Source organism: Lampetra planeri, chromosome 46, assembly GCF_965212315.1.
Source record: "Lampetra planeri chromosome 46, kcLamPlan1.2.h2, whole genome shotgun sequence".
Taxonomy (NCBI): Eukaryota; Metazoa; Chordata; class Hyperoartia; order Petromyzontiformes; family Petromyzontidae; genus Lampetra; species Lampetra planeri.
The window spans coordinates 4581546-4600079 of NC_136152.1; the positions used below are offsets into that span (position 1 = coordinate 4581546).

Consider the following 18534-nt stretch of genomic DNA (forward strand, 5'->3'; position numbering starts at 1 on the left):
AAAAGAGTTTAATTCATATATTATTAATATAAGAATCAACTTTAAGCTAGGTATCATTAAAGTAGTCTTAAACTTAAAAACAAAGTTGAGTGGCTTTGGGAAAATATGCAGCTTCACATCTCACGTGCATCAGTGTTTTTAGAGGGCTCGGTGATTATTGCATAGGTAGTTTGTGTAGTGCCCACGACTCTACTACATAATTCACGTGTTGACTGCCAAGCCCTTTTTTTTTTGCCTTGTTCGCATTATACTCCCCTTGCAGCCAAAACGCAGGTCGAGGGAAACAATGCAACGAGAATGGTCACTAGTGGTGGGAATGTTTTCTCTGAAGTTCAATATTTATTTGCCCAGCGCCATATTTTAGAGACATTGTCACGAGGCGGAGGCCTTTGGCGATGCCTGAATGCAGAGGCGCTGGTGACTTTCAGTCTTAAGTTCCAAAGGCTGCACGAAACAAGGATGTGATGAAATGTTTTTGTTCAACGTTTCTTGAGATGGGATGGCTCTGAGGTAATCTGGCAGAGTATTCCACACCGGTGGAGAGGCGACTGGAAATGCTCTGTCGGCCATTACGGTTCTGGTCAGTGGAATCACAGCAAGGATTTGCTGGCTGATCACAGAAGGTCTGATCAGATTGTGAGTTGTTCAAACACAGATGGGCGACGAATCTGTCAGAGCCTGGTGAGTGATGGGAGCAGCCTTGTACTCGATACATTTCTGAATCGGCAGCCAATGAAGACCCATGAAAGGTGTGGTAGAAGTGTCACGATGTGATGCCTCGTGGATGAAAGCGTGTGAGGCTGAATTTGCTGTTGCCTGCTGAAGTTACCAGATGATGATCAGCAGCGAATTGCAGGAATCTAGTCGTGTGTTCACAATACTACAAGCAAGTGTGCTCACAGTCAATTTGTCCAGTACCACCAGTCTTAATATTGCGGAGTGCCCGGATGTGATTGTTCCAATCACAGCAGATGTTTGTAATGCTGCAGTTGAAATTGAGATGTTTGTCAAGCGTTACTCCAATTACCTTTACAGACTCAGATAGGGCACCAATGTGACAGTGACATAAATCAACAATATTTTCATTCTATTCGAAGCTTTCGTGACTGCAGGAATCCCTAATTGAAGTACGCTGCCCTTTGTAGGCAAGCATTTAAATAATGTATTATTTGATGATTCGCTTCCACGAAGCACTAAGGCGGTAGCTATCCGAACGGTTAAAGTTATTTTGATTTCTTTCAATTTCGATAGATTCTCTAATTCGTCAAAAACCTCTGTTATGGATGGTATTGGTCACGAAAGCCTACGTGTTAAACCTAATGCAGTGAATATCACGTCGCGGTCTGTTTTTCGCTTGCAAGTTTCAGATTTACTGCAATACACCCGTCCTTGGACGGGCAAAAGGCTCGTGGTTCAGAATGATCCAGCATCAGTCCGTGCCCATATGTCTACACCGGTGGCCCGTGTGTAAGCACAGTGCCTTTCAAGGCTCCCAATAGAGGGCATGAAGATTGTGTTTTTCCTGTGGCCGATTGTGCAGAATTAGCTTCCGACAACACGTTACTGCTTGTGTCTTGATTTTGAGCAGTGTCAACAGGGAACTACCATGGGGGCGCTTGCCCTGTGTGTCAATATTTTCTTTAGTTTGTGGAATATAGAGTGTATAAACAGCATGTGTGTTAGTTACGTGGATGAGCAAAAGTCTTGATTTGATTCTCCTGACTCAATAACTGCCTTTTTCTAAGTTACCCAGACACTGCGGAATCTTGATCTCGACAACTAAGCAGAGTTGAGCCTGGATAATGCTTGAATAGGTGGCCAGAATGAACAGGACAGATATTGTTGACTGTGGGGCTATTTGGGTGTTAGCAGCAGGCAGTGCACCAAAATATACTGTTATACAGTACATCTACGTTTTCATGTCTCTTCTCCCCGCCATGACCAACCCTCAACGACGAGCATAATGAAGCAATGGTCTCGTAATCCTCACAACCCCTAGAGCAGCTCTCATCCAGCAGTATATTGACAAAAGTACTGTGCTTCGACACGTGCATTTGAGTAAATTATTAATAACTCGCTGGGACTTGGATTCACCACGCCCGGCCGCCTTTGTCTCCCCAGTGGCGATGTTCACACACCACACCAGTTACTCGTTTGAGGCTGAGTCGACCTAAGGGAGTCCCAGGACCGGTTCAAATAATCGTCACTGGGGTGGCCGTGAGCGGTAATCGAACTCGGGTCGCCGGGTTTGTAGCACGGCGCGATAACCACTACGCTACCGCTTCCCCCACACACAAACGCGCGCGCGTCCATGGGTACACAAACACGCGCTTGCTGCAGACACACAACCTTTAGGGTGCGTACAGCAGTAAACGACTGAAATAATAAAACAATGCTGCGCGAAGAACGCCTTAGACCTGCAACACATTTGTATTTCACTTTACCCGCGATCAGCAGGCACACTCCGTTACGCTGGAAAATACCCACATGGCTAATTTCAAGTTTGTTGCATGTCGGGAAGTACGCTAAACATTTTGAACAGACACACATATTCACAATTTTCCCTTTTATATATAGAGAGATAATAAAACGCAAACAAGCAATAGAAACATCATGGGAGCTCCTTTGCCAGTACCAAAATATGGGAATAGGTTTTCCCCTTTTTTCTGGCAAAAAAACAGGTGTTAAGATGTTAAAACACCTTTTACAAGGAATCATGTCTGCATTAACCACAATACTTATGGTCAGAATGCAAACAAAAAACATACTCTGATAATATATGCATTGTCCTTGAAACGGATTGATCCACACCAGAGACAGCTTTCTTTTGAGCCTCGTCTCAAACGGTGTTAGCCCAGAGGGCGCCAAAAGGCGTACAGCACAAAGACAATGCCACCATCAGAGTAATGAGAGCTCGGGGTGAGCATCTTCATCATGGGACCTCCTTTGCCAGTACCATGTTTTTGTTTGTATTTTGACCACACGTGTTGTGGTTAATGCAGACATGATTCATTGTAAAAGGTTTCAGTTTGGTGTTTTAACAACTTAACACCTGTTTTGTTGCCAGATTAAAGGGGAAAAACTTATTATCAAGCAATATAAACATTTGTAACTTTTTGGAAGTAGACACCTTCAAAGTGCGCAATTTAAGATACAAGCCACACAGATATGCAGTGAGGCCAGAAAGTTATGGAACCTTTTTCAAATCTACAGCAGCAAATAACTCGAAAGTAGATCATCTGGCCCCACTAGAAGAGTGCTATGTGGCCCACGGGTGGAGTTGTTTGGCATTTAACATGTGTGAGAGTGTGTGTGGATTTTCACGGTACCTCATTTATGGAAACATGCATTCCGACAGGTTAGACCTGGCAGGTAGCCTCAGCATTCTAACAAACATGTTTGTTCGGAAAAAATAAAAAGACTTTGATTTCAATTTAAAATGGCAATCGAGCATAGGGTTTGTTTTGTATTCTACAGAGTGTTTCAGTTGTACTATCAACATGCCAGGAACAGGGAAAATAGAGCTGTATCACGATGCAAAACTATCCATAATTTGCTTTGTATTCCTCCATCTCATTTTTATTTCAGGTAAAAAAAGTGTCTCCTCTCATACTAACGCTGTCTTTCCGACGCATTCCACAAGTAGTGACTAATCCCATATCTGTATTTCCCATAAATATGCTAAATTCCTCTGTTGATATGCAAATTCCTTTGTCAAGGCGCTCTTCCTCCCCTAACTCAGCTTAAATATACGCTGCCAAGCTTGGTGGTGTTCATTCAGACGCTGTCTTTCCGACAGACCTGTTCTTCACCTGAGGGACGGCTGCTTGCGTTGTGGCCGAAACGTCGTGAGAATTGTATTTTATTCTGTTTTATTTGTATTATTTTATTTCCCTTCTACGTGACTTTGTGAAAGAACCAATAAGATGAGTGGGGCAGCACTTATTTCCATGGGTGGCACTGAGACAGATCAATGAAATAAATTCCACATTGTTTCTACATTCCCATAACAGTGCCCAGTCCAACCAGAGTCGTACTAATTCTAATAAAGATGACTTAAAGATGAATATCGCTATACACAATGAACAGGTGCAGTTCTAACACACCCCCATTCATAATTTCTAAATAAAGAATATACTGTAATAACTTGTTGAAAGCTAACACGGTCTTCATTGTTTCTAAGTGTAATAGAGAGTGTATTTCCGTGTATGAAGAGCTTCATACATATTTTACAGTTTTTGTGTTGATGTTTTGAACATGCCTTTGACTAAATCACATGCAATGCGCCCAATTTCATAGGATCTCGGTAGAGAAGCAGACTTTGAATCTGGATATTGTTTGGATGGGCAACCACCATGCACAAAGCAGGTGTCATAGGTCACTGCAAGGCTCCATTGTCAGCAGAGGGAAGTGTACCCAAATCCAACTTGTATTCTCCTCTGCCTTCACACATGAAACAGTGTGGTGAAGTATGGTCGCAAACTCCCACAACCCACATGACATGGGGAGACTCATGCAGCAGTGAACTGATGAAAGGGGCTGTGAAATAAATTGGAGGCATGTTATTGGTTTTTTTAGGCTTTTCTTGTAAAATTAAGATATTAACAGATTGTGAAGGTAAATCATTAGAGAACCTGTTTAAGCACAAATTTAGCCAATGTAATTTTGTTCTTTCTGACTGTAGAAGACTTTCGACTACATTTTAGAGTCCACATTGACAGACCAGTGACTAATTATTATAAGAAATATAGCACAGGGCTGAGTTAAAGACTGAGTCTCGCTTAAGTCTGTAACATTGGCCAATATTTTTTTTCCAAAATGACCGTAGTCAATTATTGGCTTTGAAGATGGTGGCAACACATTAATGCAATATGGCCAAGAGAGCTCAGTGGTGGAACAAAAACACAAGCGACAAAGTTACTGCAGGGGTGCAACGTTCACATAAAGAGTTCTAGGACATTTTTAGGCCAAACTAAAGGTAAAAATTTGTAACTTTATCTTTTACCAGTGAAATATAATACTAATCCAAAGCATGGAGTGGACACCCATGAGGTCCTAGGCATCCACCTGTGATTAAACCGAATTATCACTTGTAGCAAGTTCATAGTCTCAACCAGTCCCCAATAACAGCACAACAAACTGCCATTAAATGGACAATCTTCATAGGGCATAATAAAACAAGGTGTGTTACTTAATAAGGAGTAGAAGTAAGGATTAGAAGCCTTTTAAAGTGACGACCGGAAGTTTGGGTGTAAACATTACAGTAACGTGTTGACTTGAGAAGTGGAAAGTGGTACAGTTGTTTTGCGAGCTGCAGTATAAATCTACTGACCTGAGTCCAATAGTGGCCATGGCGAACATCAGTAGCACTTGGTATAAAAACTGGTCCTGCTATCACCTTTCTTCACAAGCCCATACTAGCCAGCGTAGTGAAGTATGGTAAAAAAAAACACATTGACATGGCATGGGGATTCTTAATTGGTGGATTGTGAATAGTTGGTATACATTTATTTATTTATTAGCATTACTTTAAAAGTCGTTTAGTCAATGATACAAATGTAGATTTATGTTATAACTTCACACCCATTCACACAGCCTGAATAAAATTTAGAGGAAAAAGTTGAAAAACATCCTTCATCACACATGGGAAAACCATGCTTCTGTGTGACAAAATCTTTCCTGCGATGCACAACTGTTTCCTGGTGTTCAACCATCCCGTGTTGTCAGTGGTAATGTTGGCTTCTCACACGTGGGTTTGTCGACAGCAATCGGCGTGTGCAGACTCTAAAGTCGGTTTGAGCCGAGGTCTCTTGTGCATTGCACACACGCATGCTCACGCCTGCCTGCAGGATTGTGGAGAAAAGTCCTTTATTTAGGAGCAGGTGGGAGTGCCATGAGACTCAGCTGCTTGCTTATAGGGGAGACTTGGGTATAAACATTACAGGAACATGTTGAGGTAAAAAATGTGCATGAGCGTGGGATGGCAAGGATAATACAGGTGGGTAGCATGTCGTGCATTTCACAAAATGATGTCTTCTCTTTGCCCCTTGTCCAGCCACTGCTAAATTAATTAAAATCATTCGTATGCTTGGTATTCTCGCCATTTTTTCGTGTAAGGATATCACGACGTAGCCACTTTTTCACGGGCCATTATGAGTTGTTGCTCTGGAAACATGATTGGTCGTGATTTCGGGGCTGCGTGAAGGCTGCCAACTTCCACTCACCAGCCTACACCATGGTGTGGGTTAAAGGAGATTAAGCTTACAAGAATCATGCTCTGCTGCAAAACACCATGCTTGGTATGGACGATGCGACTACGTCTCCCCATTTGGGTGACAGTCAGCTCACTCCAGTTCCTCAACCACGGAGCTACCAAAACGCTCATTACTTGCGCCGACACTCATCAACGTCGACACAAGCAACATGCCATGAGCAAATTAACCCGAACGTACATATGCGGATGCCATTGTCCTGGCAAAACAAGCAGCCACCTCCAATGACATCGAATCCACCTTGAACTGGGACCTAAACACCATTGAGGGATTTTTTCAGGAAATGGAGGCTCAAGTCAAACCCCCACATAACAACTCACTGCTTTTCATCATGATAACAGAAATGCTTAGCGCATCCTGAAATTGTTCTTTTGCAGCAACACTGCAACATTACCCCTCTCTAAACGAACTAGGAGGTAAGCTGGACAACATGGTAACTTTTCCATAACCATTTGAAGAAGGTAGCCGCGAAGACGAAGACAATGGTCAACTGACAAGCACAAGTTGGGGAGCATCGACATCTGATGTACTCCGTAGTTGAGTCCTGGGCACCAGTATGGATCAGACCTAGCCACACTCAAATAACACTATGTAACACAATTTTTGTTCCTCCGTAGTAAGTGTTATTCCGTAATTGCTTATGCCTAAAAAGTATATAAAATGGCGATTATTCCCCACAAACTTTGCTTTTGTGACCGGGACAGTGATGTTTTGAAATGTACCTCTTTTCAATGAGAAATCGGGCGAATTTGTGTCTTTTCGTTCACATAAAGTCAGAAACAAACAACATACGAATCAAATTTAACATGCAAAAATGACGACAAAAGATTTTGAAGTGAGTAGTTTTTTCGAGATTTACAATTTTCACGAATCAGCCCCCAAATGTAGTCTCCCATCATGTTCTCGTTTTACTGCCCTTGGTAGCGGCGTTCAAAGTCCAGTATATCCTGGTGGAAGCGCTCGCCTTGCTCCTCCGAGTATGCTCCAATGGTCTGCTGGAATTTATCAAGATGAGTATCAAGGATATGGACTTTGAGGGACATCCTACAGCCCATTGTGTGCCGTAGTTCTTCACCAGAGTCTCAACCAGCTCCACGTAGTTTTCGACCTTGTGATTGCCCAGGAAGCCACGAACCACTGCGACAAAGCTGTCCCAAGCCACTTTTTCCTTACTCGTGAGCTTTTTGGGGAATTCATTGCACTCGGGGATCTTCTTTATCTGTGGTCCGCGAAGACACCGGCTTTGACCTTTGCCTCAGACAGCAAATCTAGATTTGAAAGCCAAATGGAGTTCACAAGAAGTCACAGAGAAACCCCTTGTGAAAGAGCCGATGACGCAAGATTTGGCTCCGATCTGCGAAGCTTTTGAGCCATAACCCTCAACTGTGCCTGCACAAACCATGGCAGAAAATGCAGATACTGGATGCATAAATGGAACATGATAAAATCTCCGGTGTGCGACGGTGGTCACCCAAAACAGACCATGGAACACATAACAACTCAATGCCCGTTTCATAAACGTGAAGGAGACATCTCAACAATACCCTATGCTACTTTTGACAAAGTTATCTGGCTCGATTACTTCAATGTAAAATTATAGTTTTACTCTACATCCACATCAGCCATAAGAAGATAGACCATTAAAGTCTGCAGTTTTACAGTGTGGGTGATTTCGCTGTTTGGTTTTACCCAGCTATGTATGTTTGTATGTTGAACTTCTTTCGCACCATACGTAGCTAACAGTGATAATCGGCGGTGCGGGGGAAGGACAACAAACCAAGTTAATTTATGAACAATTTCCAAATATAACAAATAGTTACTGTGACCATCTCTTTTTCGAATAACAAACTGGGATATGAAGCACACGACATCTGTTTTGATTACATAGATCCACATTAACTAGGAAGTCTACTGGGCTCAACCGTGAACCTCTACAACAAGCCGCAAGCGTGCTACTGCTTGGCCATGACAGACACTGTCAGTCATCGTTTGTTTTACTATCTGGTCAATTCTGCTGTAACGCGTGTTTTCATAACGCGAATTGATAAATGTATTAGGGAACACTTTATAACGCGGATGGGAATTGGATATAACAGAATTGAGTGACCAGAATTGCGTCGCGTGAGTAGGAATAAGCGGTTGTACGGCTGCCTCAGCATCGCATCACACAAGGCGTTGGGATGCTGCTGGATGCTTCTAGATGCTCCACCTCAGTCTTATTTCAGCCTACATACGCATCTCATGTGTTATCGCGAACTGTGCTTTACCCTATATTTATTATAACGCGATTGTTCCACAACGTGGTGTTATTCAGGAACGCAACTACCACGTTATAGAAAAACAGATTGTACTTTATACCACACTAGTCAGTGTGGGTTGGTGAAGCGGGGGTCGTGAGAATTAAACCAGTTTGAACTTTGCGCTGTCCCCTCCTGGTGATTCGACGAGAGAAGCAGTCTACCTCAGCATGTTTCAAACCTGATGAGAGCTCAATGCAATTCATGATCTCTTTTGCAAAGGAAACATGTTATGAGGCGTGTAGTAATTCATCCCATCCACTACTTGATTAATTGCCATGATTTAGGATCATAATTCAACTCAATAGTAATTTTTGTTCTCGCAGTACATGGCTTTAAAATTCCCACGTACGTGCAGCGTTTCACTGAACTTTGCTGTGATGTATTTCACGCATTATATCATTTGTCCATTGAGGGCTTAAGAGTATATTTAAATTGCCGAATCGGAGACTTGTTTCATATCTGCGACCTAAGTTATTATTTATTTCCATAATGCAATTCATAGCAAAGGGTTGTTTTGTTAATATACTGGCCCTGTTATGGTAACATGGCATTCCCACAACTAGCTCAGGGCTACCAGCAGATGAGGGTTACTACAATTCTCTTTTAAGCATGGAAGCATGATAATCATTTAAGTTGAGGATATTAGTAGTTGTGTGGAGAAGCACTTCTTGGCTAAAATCAAGGTGGTACTGATTTTATTGACCCAAGCAGAATGGTGGGTTGAGCCAACCCTCGACCCAGATTTAAATTTGCCTTTTTCCAATCATGGGATGAGTGCTCTAACCATATCAACACGTGGCTTTTGTTCCTGTATATGCGTTTCCAGCAACTGAATATCTGAAGCAATTTTCAAACTCTCCCTATGTTTTATTTTTTCTCTCCCAGTTTTGTTCCACTTTTTCTGTTTGTATCGTGTAATTTAGATGACGATGTTTCTGTTTGAAATACCCAGGGAACAGTGCAACACCTTGTGATTTTAAACTAGCCCCAGTTGATGATGTAACAAATGCTTCTGAATTCATTTGAAATTAGACCTTTTGTCCACACAAAGTAAGTATGCTTTTTTAAATCCTTTATATTAAGTTCACTTGCTTGCTTGCGCGCTTACGACCGTGCAAATCTTTCGGTCGTTTTTTAACCCACTTCCCGTGATCCAATCGAGCTGACATTTTGCACACAGACTCGTTGTGCGTGACAATTTATTTTCGTGAAAATTTATTTCCAAAATTTTCCACTTTTTAGGAAAAAATTTTTTTCATATTTAATTTAAAATACCAATGTGATAAAAATGAAACTCTTACTCAAGAAAAACAGAAATAAATAATAAAATAAAACCGATGCCACGCATATAAATGATTTATAGTGAAAAACTTTGTTTTCACGGGTTAATTTGTATATGCCCTGCAATGAGTGTAGCATGGCAAGAAAATAGAATCGTCAAAGCTATAATTTATATGAAGTGAAAATATTATAATTATTTTTTCCCCCCACATTGCATTGGTCTCGTGTCCATACTTTTTGTTACACGGTTATTGGTGACTGGGTTGACACCATTACATTTCTCCACTTGAAAACCCAGTTTACTCAAAGGTGAAACCTGGTTTAAAACCTAGGGTATCAGTAGCTCTAACTCTGTTCTCACGCGATATTAGCCCCCCGAGCAATGTTGTTAACAAGCAAAATCCTTGCGATCTATTTATTTATTTTCAGAGTATTACTAGATGTCTTTGGGCAAGAGAGTGACAGGCCAGGCTCGGCTGTACAGTGTTGCTTTTAAAAATAGACAGGCTGCAAGTGCAGCAAGGAAAGAGGAGCACATTCAGATGTACGGCGACATAACTCCAGCCTGTGCGCCGGAAAAGCGATGCTTTCAGGAGATCACTTTCCTCATTACATTGCCATCGCGGCAGCTTGGAGGTAAAAATAAACAGTGTCTTGCAGCAGGCAGAATACGTTCCCTGCTGCAAATGCAGCCCATGTGTCCCCAGGTATTCCAATGTCTTCAGTCGGCGAGGGAGTAAGCGCGTGCGCGCTGCGCGTGCGTGTGTGGTGTTCTGCTTGCGCTCGCGGGGAGGGGAGTGGTGGGGTGGGCGTGGGAGGGAATGAGCGAGCGAGGAGGAGGGAGTGGTGGCGCGAGGCAGTCGTGCGTTCCTTCCTGTGCGCATTCGTTCCCGTGAGCGCTGCCAACGCGCAACCGGCTAAGCCGGCAAGCAGCTCGTAATCAACCGTCCGGCTCCTCTTTTTTCCACCGCCACAGTTATTGTCATCTTTAGCTTCGTCTCTGCCTTTCGTCGTCCGTTCGCCTGTGTGGTTTGTGCCGCGGGCCCGCTCGGCTGAGCCGTCGGGCCCCGCTGGCAGGGTTCACCGCAGCGGCCGTACCCTGCCAGACTGGTCCGGGCACCACCGTCGACGTTATTTGGGAACCCGGCGTGCGGGATGGACGGTAAGGCTCGCGTCACCTACGTTGGCTGACCCTGCTCCTTCTCCCCCCCCCCCCAACCCTCTATTCACGGCCTATTATTAGTCCCTTTCATTCGCGGCTCATTCATTAAAAGCGGCCTATTTATAGCGCGCGGTAGGGGTGTACGTGACGAGGGCTCGCTCCTCGCCGTAAGAGACGTTGCGTTTTCGTGTTTTTGCACCGCGCGGGTTGGGTGCCACAAATGGCACGTTCGCATGGAGCTGCCTCTCTGTTGCACCGGCGGTTTTGCTATTTGGGCTTCCTTGGCTGAAAATTTGCAGAAGCAATTGCCCATTTCTATCGTTGCTCCCGTGAGCAAAATGAGCTGCGCCTGGCTTCTGCCACGTCCGCCCTGAGAAATGAAATGTCATGAGCAGTCACCTGTGACAGCACCCTCACGCCCAAGGCAGGCTTGCAGTATGTATGGCTCAACTAGAAAAACAGGCTATCACGAGGGGCATGGAAAATCACACTTTTGGTTACCTGTTGCGAGATACACCTGTGGGTGGCTCCTGTGAGACCTCCGTTTGGCTCGTCTGTTGAGTCAATAATTCAGGTGTCAAGTGACTAGCTTAATAAATTCCTGTCTATCACCAAACAGAGCTGGTTGAGAAAAATTGTTTTTAACAGTCAAAGCCATTTTATGTGTATGTTGTTGATTCATTGCTTCTGTTCAATATACATGTACAGTATTCTGCCAGTTCACTGATGGATGCTGCTGATAATTTTACCAGGTTTCGGGAGAGTCGTCTGATAAATTGTTATTTTTAAAGGAATTTTTACATACGAGGGAAAACTGGATTACTTTGATAAAAACCCAGATGTACGTGGTCATTATTCTCAAATGTCTTGAGACAGGTTTAGGACCCGATTGCTACACTATCATTGTGTGCTCACCTCCTAGCCTCACAGTGTTTGGGAGTGTAACGATTGCACGTGAACCACCAACCGTTGCCTCCAAAGCGATGTATCAAAGGGGTGCACACCACCTTGTCTGACATAAAGCGACAGCCAGTTTGTGCCTGGTGTCTCCTTTACATGAAACACCTAGGGGTTGAAACACACAGTGAACACACATGCATGGCGTTGCACAAGCTTACTCCCCCACTGACCAAACAGCGGACTGCCTGCACACACAATTGCATGGTATTACCAAATGTTAAATAAAGGTTTAAGGGTCCTAATATTGTTGACACTAGCCTATTGATTACACCGAGCACGCGAGATCATTCGTACATGTAGAGGATTCTCGCGCTGTGCCGTTTCCGTTGCTCGATCACTTGCCAGTGTTTCATTTATTTTGCTACTAATTTGCTATTCGAGTTGTAGAGTCGTGCACGGTGATGTCATCGTGACGTCAGGATGCATGGCGTTAGTCATGATGTCACCGCAAGCTGTTTGATGCCACCGATCCGCACACATGCGCGATGTAACTATGGATCACTTGTTAGAGAGCGAGAACAGTGAGTGGACAACACCTTACGCACGGAAATCCAAGCTTATTTTACGAATGCCAGTTATAGCCTGTATGTAAATAGCTGCAAGGTGATCCTTTTTGTGAATAGGTTTAGGTTATATGTGACATTGCAACACACATTTGCATGTATGTATGTATGTATGCAGGCACATTACCTGTAGCTGGTATAGAAGGTTAACACAACGCAATGTTAACTTTTTTAATTTGTCACACCATTGTTTTACATGTAAGTTGCATTTACAATAAAACACAACTCGCTTGGTGTTGGTTATTCAGTAGTTTTACATTTAAAAAAAACATTAACCTACGCATAGTCAAACATGTAAATACTGTAGTGGTGCAAATATATAAGGCTTGCTTGTAATGTTAGTAGGATCTGTATTATAGTGGCAAAATTATTTGTTCCGTTAAACGGTGGAGAAAAAATATGCATGAGAATAAATGTTCAACAAAGCCAGTAGACTACTCGAATGAATTCTGCATAAATAGCTTTTAAATGTTTTCTGAATGTAAATCTCTTAATACGCCTCACAAAGAGGGGGGCAGGCTTAGTGTGAAGAAGGAAGTGTTTTTCCTCTCTCTATTGATACATGTGCCGTATTTACATTAAGTGACGGTAGTGCAATTCAATGCAAAAACATTGAAAGTGTCGGGAAAGGAAAGTGTACCCATTTGTCCGAGAAAGGGCTTCAATGTCAATATTTTCTATTGGCAACAGACTTTGGAACAATTGCCTTCGGGAAAAATTGATTTCAAAGTCATTCTGGCCAAAATATCGATGTGTGCGTGCGATAGAACTTGTGCACTCTGCAATTTGGGTGAGGGGGTGTCGTGAAAAAGGGAATTTACGGATAAGAGGAAATGCACTTTAGGTTTTATGAGGCGTTGTTTATAATGAATGTTCACAAGGAACGTTCGCAACATAGTGAAAAAAACAAACGATCATAACATTGGGTTTTAGTCCAGCTCTGAAGCAGTTTTCAATATCTGTTGATTTATTAAGTGTGAGAGAGCACCATCTTGTGTAGTGTAAGAAAGATGCCTGTTATAAGTAACAACAGAAATTGTTCCATGTTGGTATCGTCGGGAGTATTCCCTAACCATGTGATACTCTGCTGAATAAGGGAGTTCCAAGAAATGTTTCTTTGCTTCATGATTTTACTGCCAGTGCAAGTGGAATATATCTGATGATATAATTTTTTTAAACTTGTTTCCTGAACAAGAAAGCTCTTTTTTATATAGGGAGAGTCTCATGGAATAGGTATGTTAAGTTGAGAGGATAATACAGGCACTCCTTGACATACGCGATAGATGCGTTCCTGGAAAAGCGCACGTATCTCAAAAATGGCATATGTCAAAAGCTATTTTCCCATAAATAATGGTAAAGGAATGGGTTAGGGGATTTCACTCACACTCACAGACATATAATCGCCTTTATTATCCTATCCTATATCAATGCAATACATATACACACAATATAATACTTTAAATTGAAAGGAAAATAATGTAAACTCTAATATAGTTCCTACAAAAATAAAAATGTAAATAAAGAAATACATTCTTACTTGTAACTTCGCCGGAGTTGTGTTGTGGAGCGGATGGATGTAGACGAGTAAACGTTACAGCGTACGATCACAACGAGAGACGTGAGACAAAGGGGGGAAGAGTGCTGGTGTACACGCAGCAAGATGCTGTACACACACTATAGTACACTAGTTACCGTACCGGCACTGGCTGCTGGCTCTGCCATTGGGTCGCGGTGCCAGGCTAGGGTGCCACATGTCGCGTTGCGGATGGCATTCCGAAAATGTCCTCACGTATGTCAATAAAATGTCTAAATACAAAGCGGGCGTTGTTCCAAAATGGCATATCACAGAGCGCATAAACGGAGGATTGCCTGTATACTTATGATGCGATGAAGCATCCATGCTGCTGGCTTATCTGAAAAATATAATCTAGACAGTTCTCCTTGGCTGTCCCATTGGCCACTCGTACCCTTTTTCTACTGGCACATCTGAGCCGTGCCAGTGGAGACTCGCCATATTGGTGGTTTTCCACTGGCTATTTGCAAAGCTGAGCCAGAACCAAACTGAAACTCTGATCTCATTAGACTGATGTCCTTTGAATCTGGCTTTGGACCAAGCAGGGCCAGGAGCGAGCTTTGTCATTCATCACCCTTGGAAGTGTGACATTGATGTCACACGCTCAATGCATGTTATGTCAGTAGAATGCCTTGGATGTTGCAATGGAAAAACAACCTGGATCCTCCTGAGCCACGCCAGGCTGTTTTGGTAAAGGCCCGGCATGGCTCGGTTGTACAATGGAAAAGAGAGTTCTTATGTCTGTGCAATATAAGGATGTACATTGGATGATTCAGCATGCTCATCTTTTTTTCACATTTCTTGTTGCAGTGAAAGAGTTCCTGGCGAAGGCGAAGGAAGATTTTATGCGAAAATGGGAAAACCCACAGCAGGTAAGAGCAAGGCAATCCACACAGCTTTACACACACAACAGCAATCAATGTTTGTGAGCCGCAATGCAAGATGGGTTCCTGATGCTGTTTGCCAACATTAGCACGTTTGGCTATGTATGGTGCGAAATAAGTTCAACATACATACGGACAACATCGGCACTGGGGAAACTAAGGGCAGTGGGCATAGATGGTACTGGCCCCCCACCACATTATCTATGCTGGGCTTAATGGGCACTCACTAACAGCACTCCACCACAGTCTATTTAGGGATGTCAGCCTCCAACGAATGTTTGTGCATCTAAAATGTAAATTGCTATACTTCCAAATATAATTAAGAATACGTTGAATTGTTATTACACCTTAACAGTTGTGAGTTTTTCTAGCTTTGCTCTGTGTGAGGTCACTCATTCTCATATGTTGCTCCATATCCTAGAACTCATTTCCAGCAACTATAAATGCTGTTCTCTACCTGCCGCTATTCAAGTCCATGCTCAAGATCTTTCTTTTTTGCTCGGCCTATAACTGACTGCCTCTGATTCATAATTGGTTCATTTTTGTTAGGTCGTGTAAATAGGTTTGTCGTAAACCCTCCTCCATCTGACACAGCCAGTTAATAAAAGTGTCACGTGAATCAAACGTGCCAAATTTATGACTTCTTCAGGTACACTAGTTTGGAGAATAATCTCACAACATGCAAATGGTTTACGCATTTCGGGGGATATTACATCCGGCATGATCAAGTTAACAGGAGCTCAGATCTGAAGTGCCTCGCTATAAAATAATGAGTTGAGATGTGATCATATTTAAATGCTATTTATACAGCCCCTTGTCAATCCACTGTTGAATGAAAGTCGCTCTACACTGTCAGTCATGGTGATTGTTTGGCCATATTTTACTAAATCCTGCCTCAGTAGCTCTCCCGCTATATTTTTTCACCTGATGACGTTGCTTGTGTTGCGATCGAAACGTCGTGATATTTTTATTATTTTTCTATCTACGTGGCTTTATCGAAAGACCCAAAGAATACATACTTTACTAGGCTGGTATGTGCGGGTTGGTGAAGGGGGTAGGAAACCCGGGACTCATTTAATTTAACAGAGATTGGGGCCATCCATTTAGTACGTACGCATGGAGGGGGGAGAGGGGGGATAACCCAAATGCGTACGCTTGTGTATGGGGGGTCTACTGACAACGTACGCATGGGGGGGGGGGGGGGGAGTGAAGTCTCGATAATAATGTGTCTACATTAACCTTCAAATGAGTTAGATAGTCCGGCGGTGGACTATCTGTTTGCTTAAACACGTTAATATTATTAATCCTTGATCGTCTCTGCGTGGATTAAATATCGGCCGTTCTATTGGATTGGGGGGGGGTGCGTCAAGCTTTCGTACAAAGGTGGGGGGAGGGGGTGTAAAAAGTACATGTGCGTACAAGGAGGGGGGAAGGGGTCAAGTTTTGACAGATTTTTGCGTACGTACTAAATGGATGGCCCGAATTTGGGCACATAGTGCCTTATGTCACCATAAATTTGGTCACATTTAAGCCCTTTAATGAATCCAAATTTGGGCAGCAAGTTGGTTTGCCTCCAATGATTAGTCTGTGGGTTCGTGCCCTTTCTGTGTGGAGATTTACATTCTCCCCCTGTTCTGGATGGGCTTCCTCTGGGTTTTCCAGTTTCCACCCATATCTAAAAAAAAGCATGCAATGTTACTGTTATCGACCAAACATCCCAATGCAAATAAATTGCCTGCAAATTTATCAATTGGTATTGCACATAGCAACATCACCGCAAAAGCTTGGCGGGACCTTTCGGGGAAAATATGCTTAATGCTCAGTAAGGCTTCCCCTGGGTAAGCAAGGCTAATAAAAAAAACTGTTTTGTAATTTTTTGCATTGGAGTCTCATACATGTTGTGATTGTTTGACAGTTATTGTGTAGCCCATGAGTTTCCTTTGTTTTTGCATATGTAGTGACTGTGCTTGTCACTGGTGCCGGGGCTTACCAAGCCACGGCGGGTAACGTGTTGTCATTATAGGCAGCCCGAGTTACGGGATGTAGTACCGGCCCTAGTGGGGCTTGGGTGAGTGCTGGTTAGCGCGGAGGCACCGCGAGCGGTGTGCGGTGCCGGCTCCCGGTGAGGGAGTGAAAGGGAGCGTCAGCCAGCCAGGGTTAGCTTGGGCATGATACGCTGGTTGACCCGCTGACACGTGACCGGACGATATTGGAGGGGGGCCACCGGTGGACGGGGACTGCATGGTGGTCACGTGGTCCAAAAGAGCTCTCGGGAACCTTCGAGAAGGAGCTCGAGAGACCTAGAAGGTGGGCGGGGCGAGGGGCGGAGCCAGCTCCAGGCCGGGGGCATCTAACGGGGGCTCCGTGAGGAGCTCGGGGTTCTTCGTGTGCTGGTGTGAAGAAGATCCACGTCGGGGAGAAGAAGCCTCTAGCCACGCGGTCCGGGACCCAGCTCGTGGTCCGGACCGGGATAGCGAACCGTGTGTAGTTCTGCCGTAGCGTGGTGAGATGGCCATTCGAGACCCGAGTGTGGATTGTGTCGTGTTACGTACCGTTGTGTAAATTAATAGTGTTGCTCCTAAGATAACGTCTGCGACTCAATTGGACTCACTACACATAGGAAAACCACACTGGCCGAGATAAACTTTCGAGGATTTAAAATAGCGCGACGCAGTTCTCCAACCGTCTGAGCACATATCTGATAGATATTGTGCTTTGTTAAGCCCTCTGACCAAAGCATCAGTCTGCATCTGTATTAGGCAATTTATCCAACCATGCATATTGTGTCGAGTTGAGCCAAGCTTTAGCCTCTATTCCATCAGAAAGGCTTTTTAAACGAGGCTTTGCATCTTATTGGCGCATATTGCATATAAACGTGCTGAGAAAATGAATGCATTTTATTCCTTTGCATCTATGCATGCAAATACAACGTACATGCTGTGATCTTGTGATTGTAATGGTGATGGTAGAGGCTTTTCTTCTTGAATGCTCAAGCTGAGGATGCAGCTGTTTCAAGAAGAAATGTAATTATTGTTAATTAAAGGTGTTGGTGTTAAAGTTTAAGGTTAATCTTAGATATCGTTTGTAAGGGAGACCTGCGAGATTGGTGGTTACTGTTAAAGTTGGGGGTTATTATTAGCGTTAGATGTTAAGGTTAGGGGTTAATGCTATAGTTATATTATTAGCGTTAGATGTTAAGGTTAGGGGTTAATGCTATAGTTATATTATTCGCGTTAGATGTTAAGGTTAGGGGTTAATGCTATAGTTATATTATTCGCGTTAGATGTTAAGGTTAGGGGTTAATGCTATAGTTATATTATTCGCGTTAGATGTTAAGGTTAGGGGTTAATGCTATAGTTATATTATTCGCGTTAGATGTTAAGGTTAGGGGTTAATGCTATAGTTATATTATTCGCGTTAGATGTTAAGGTTAGGGGTTAATGCTATAGTTATATTATTCGCGTTAGATGTTAAGGTTAGGGGTTAATGCTATAGTTATATTATTCGCGTTAGATGTTAAGGTTAGGGGTTAATGCTCT

The 18534-nt window shown here is 43.2% G+C and overlaps 1 protein-coding gene across 3 annotated transcripts in view; it reads left to right on the forward strand.

Moving 5' to 3' along the window:
- The window catches only part of LOC144733342 (cAMP-dependent protein kinase catalytic subunit alpha), a 71426-nt gene that overhangs the window by 35867 nt on the left and 17025 nt on the right, over positions 1 to 18534 (forward strand). For 2 of the 3 annotated variants that reach the window (XM_078615191.1, XM_078615193.1), the window contains exon 2: positions 14922 to 14983. In XM_078615191.1, coding sequence (XP_078471317.1) covers positions 14922 to 14983 — 62 coding nt within the window. Of the gene's footprint in view, positions 1 to 10670; positions 11016 to 14921; positions 14984 to 18534 lie in introns of those variants that run through there. The other variant, XM_078615192.1, reaches the window with a different exon arrangement.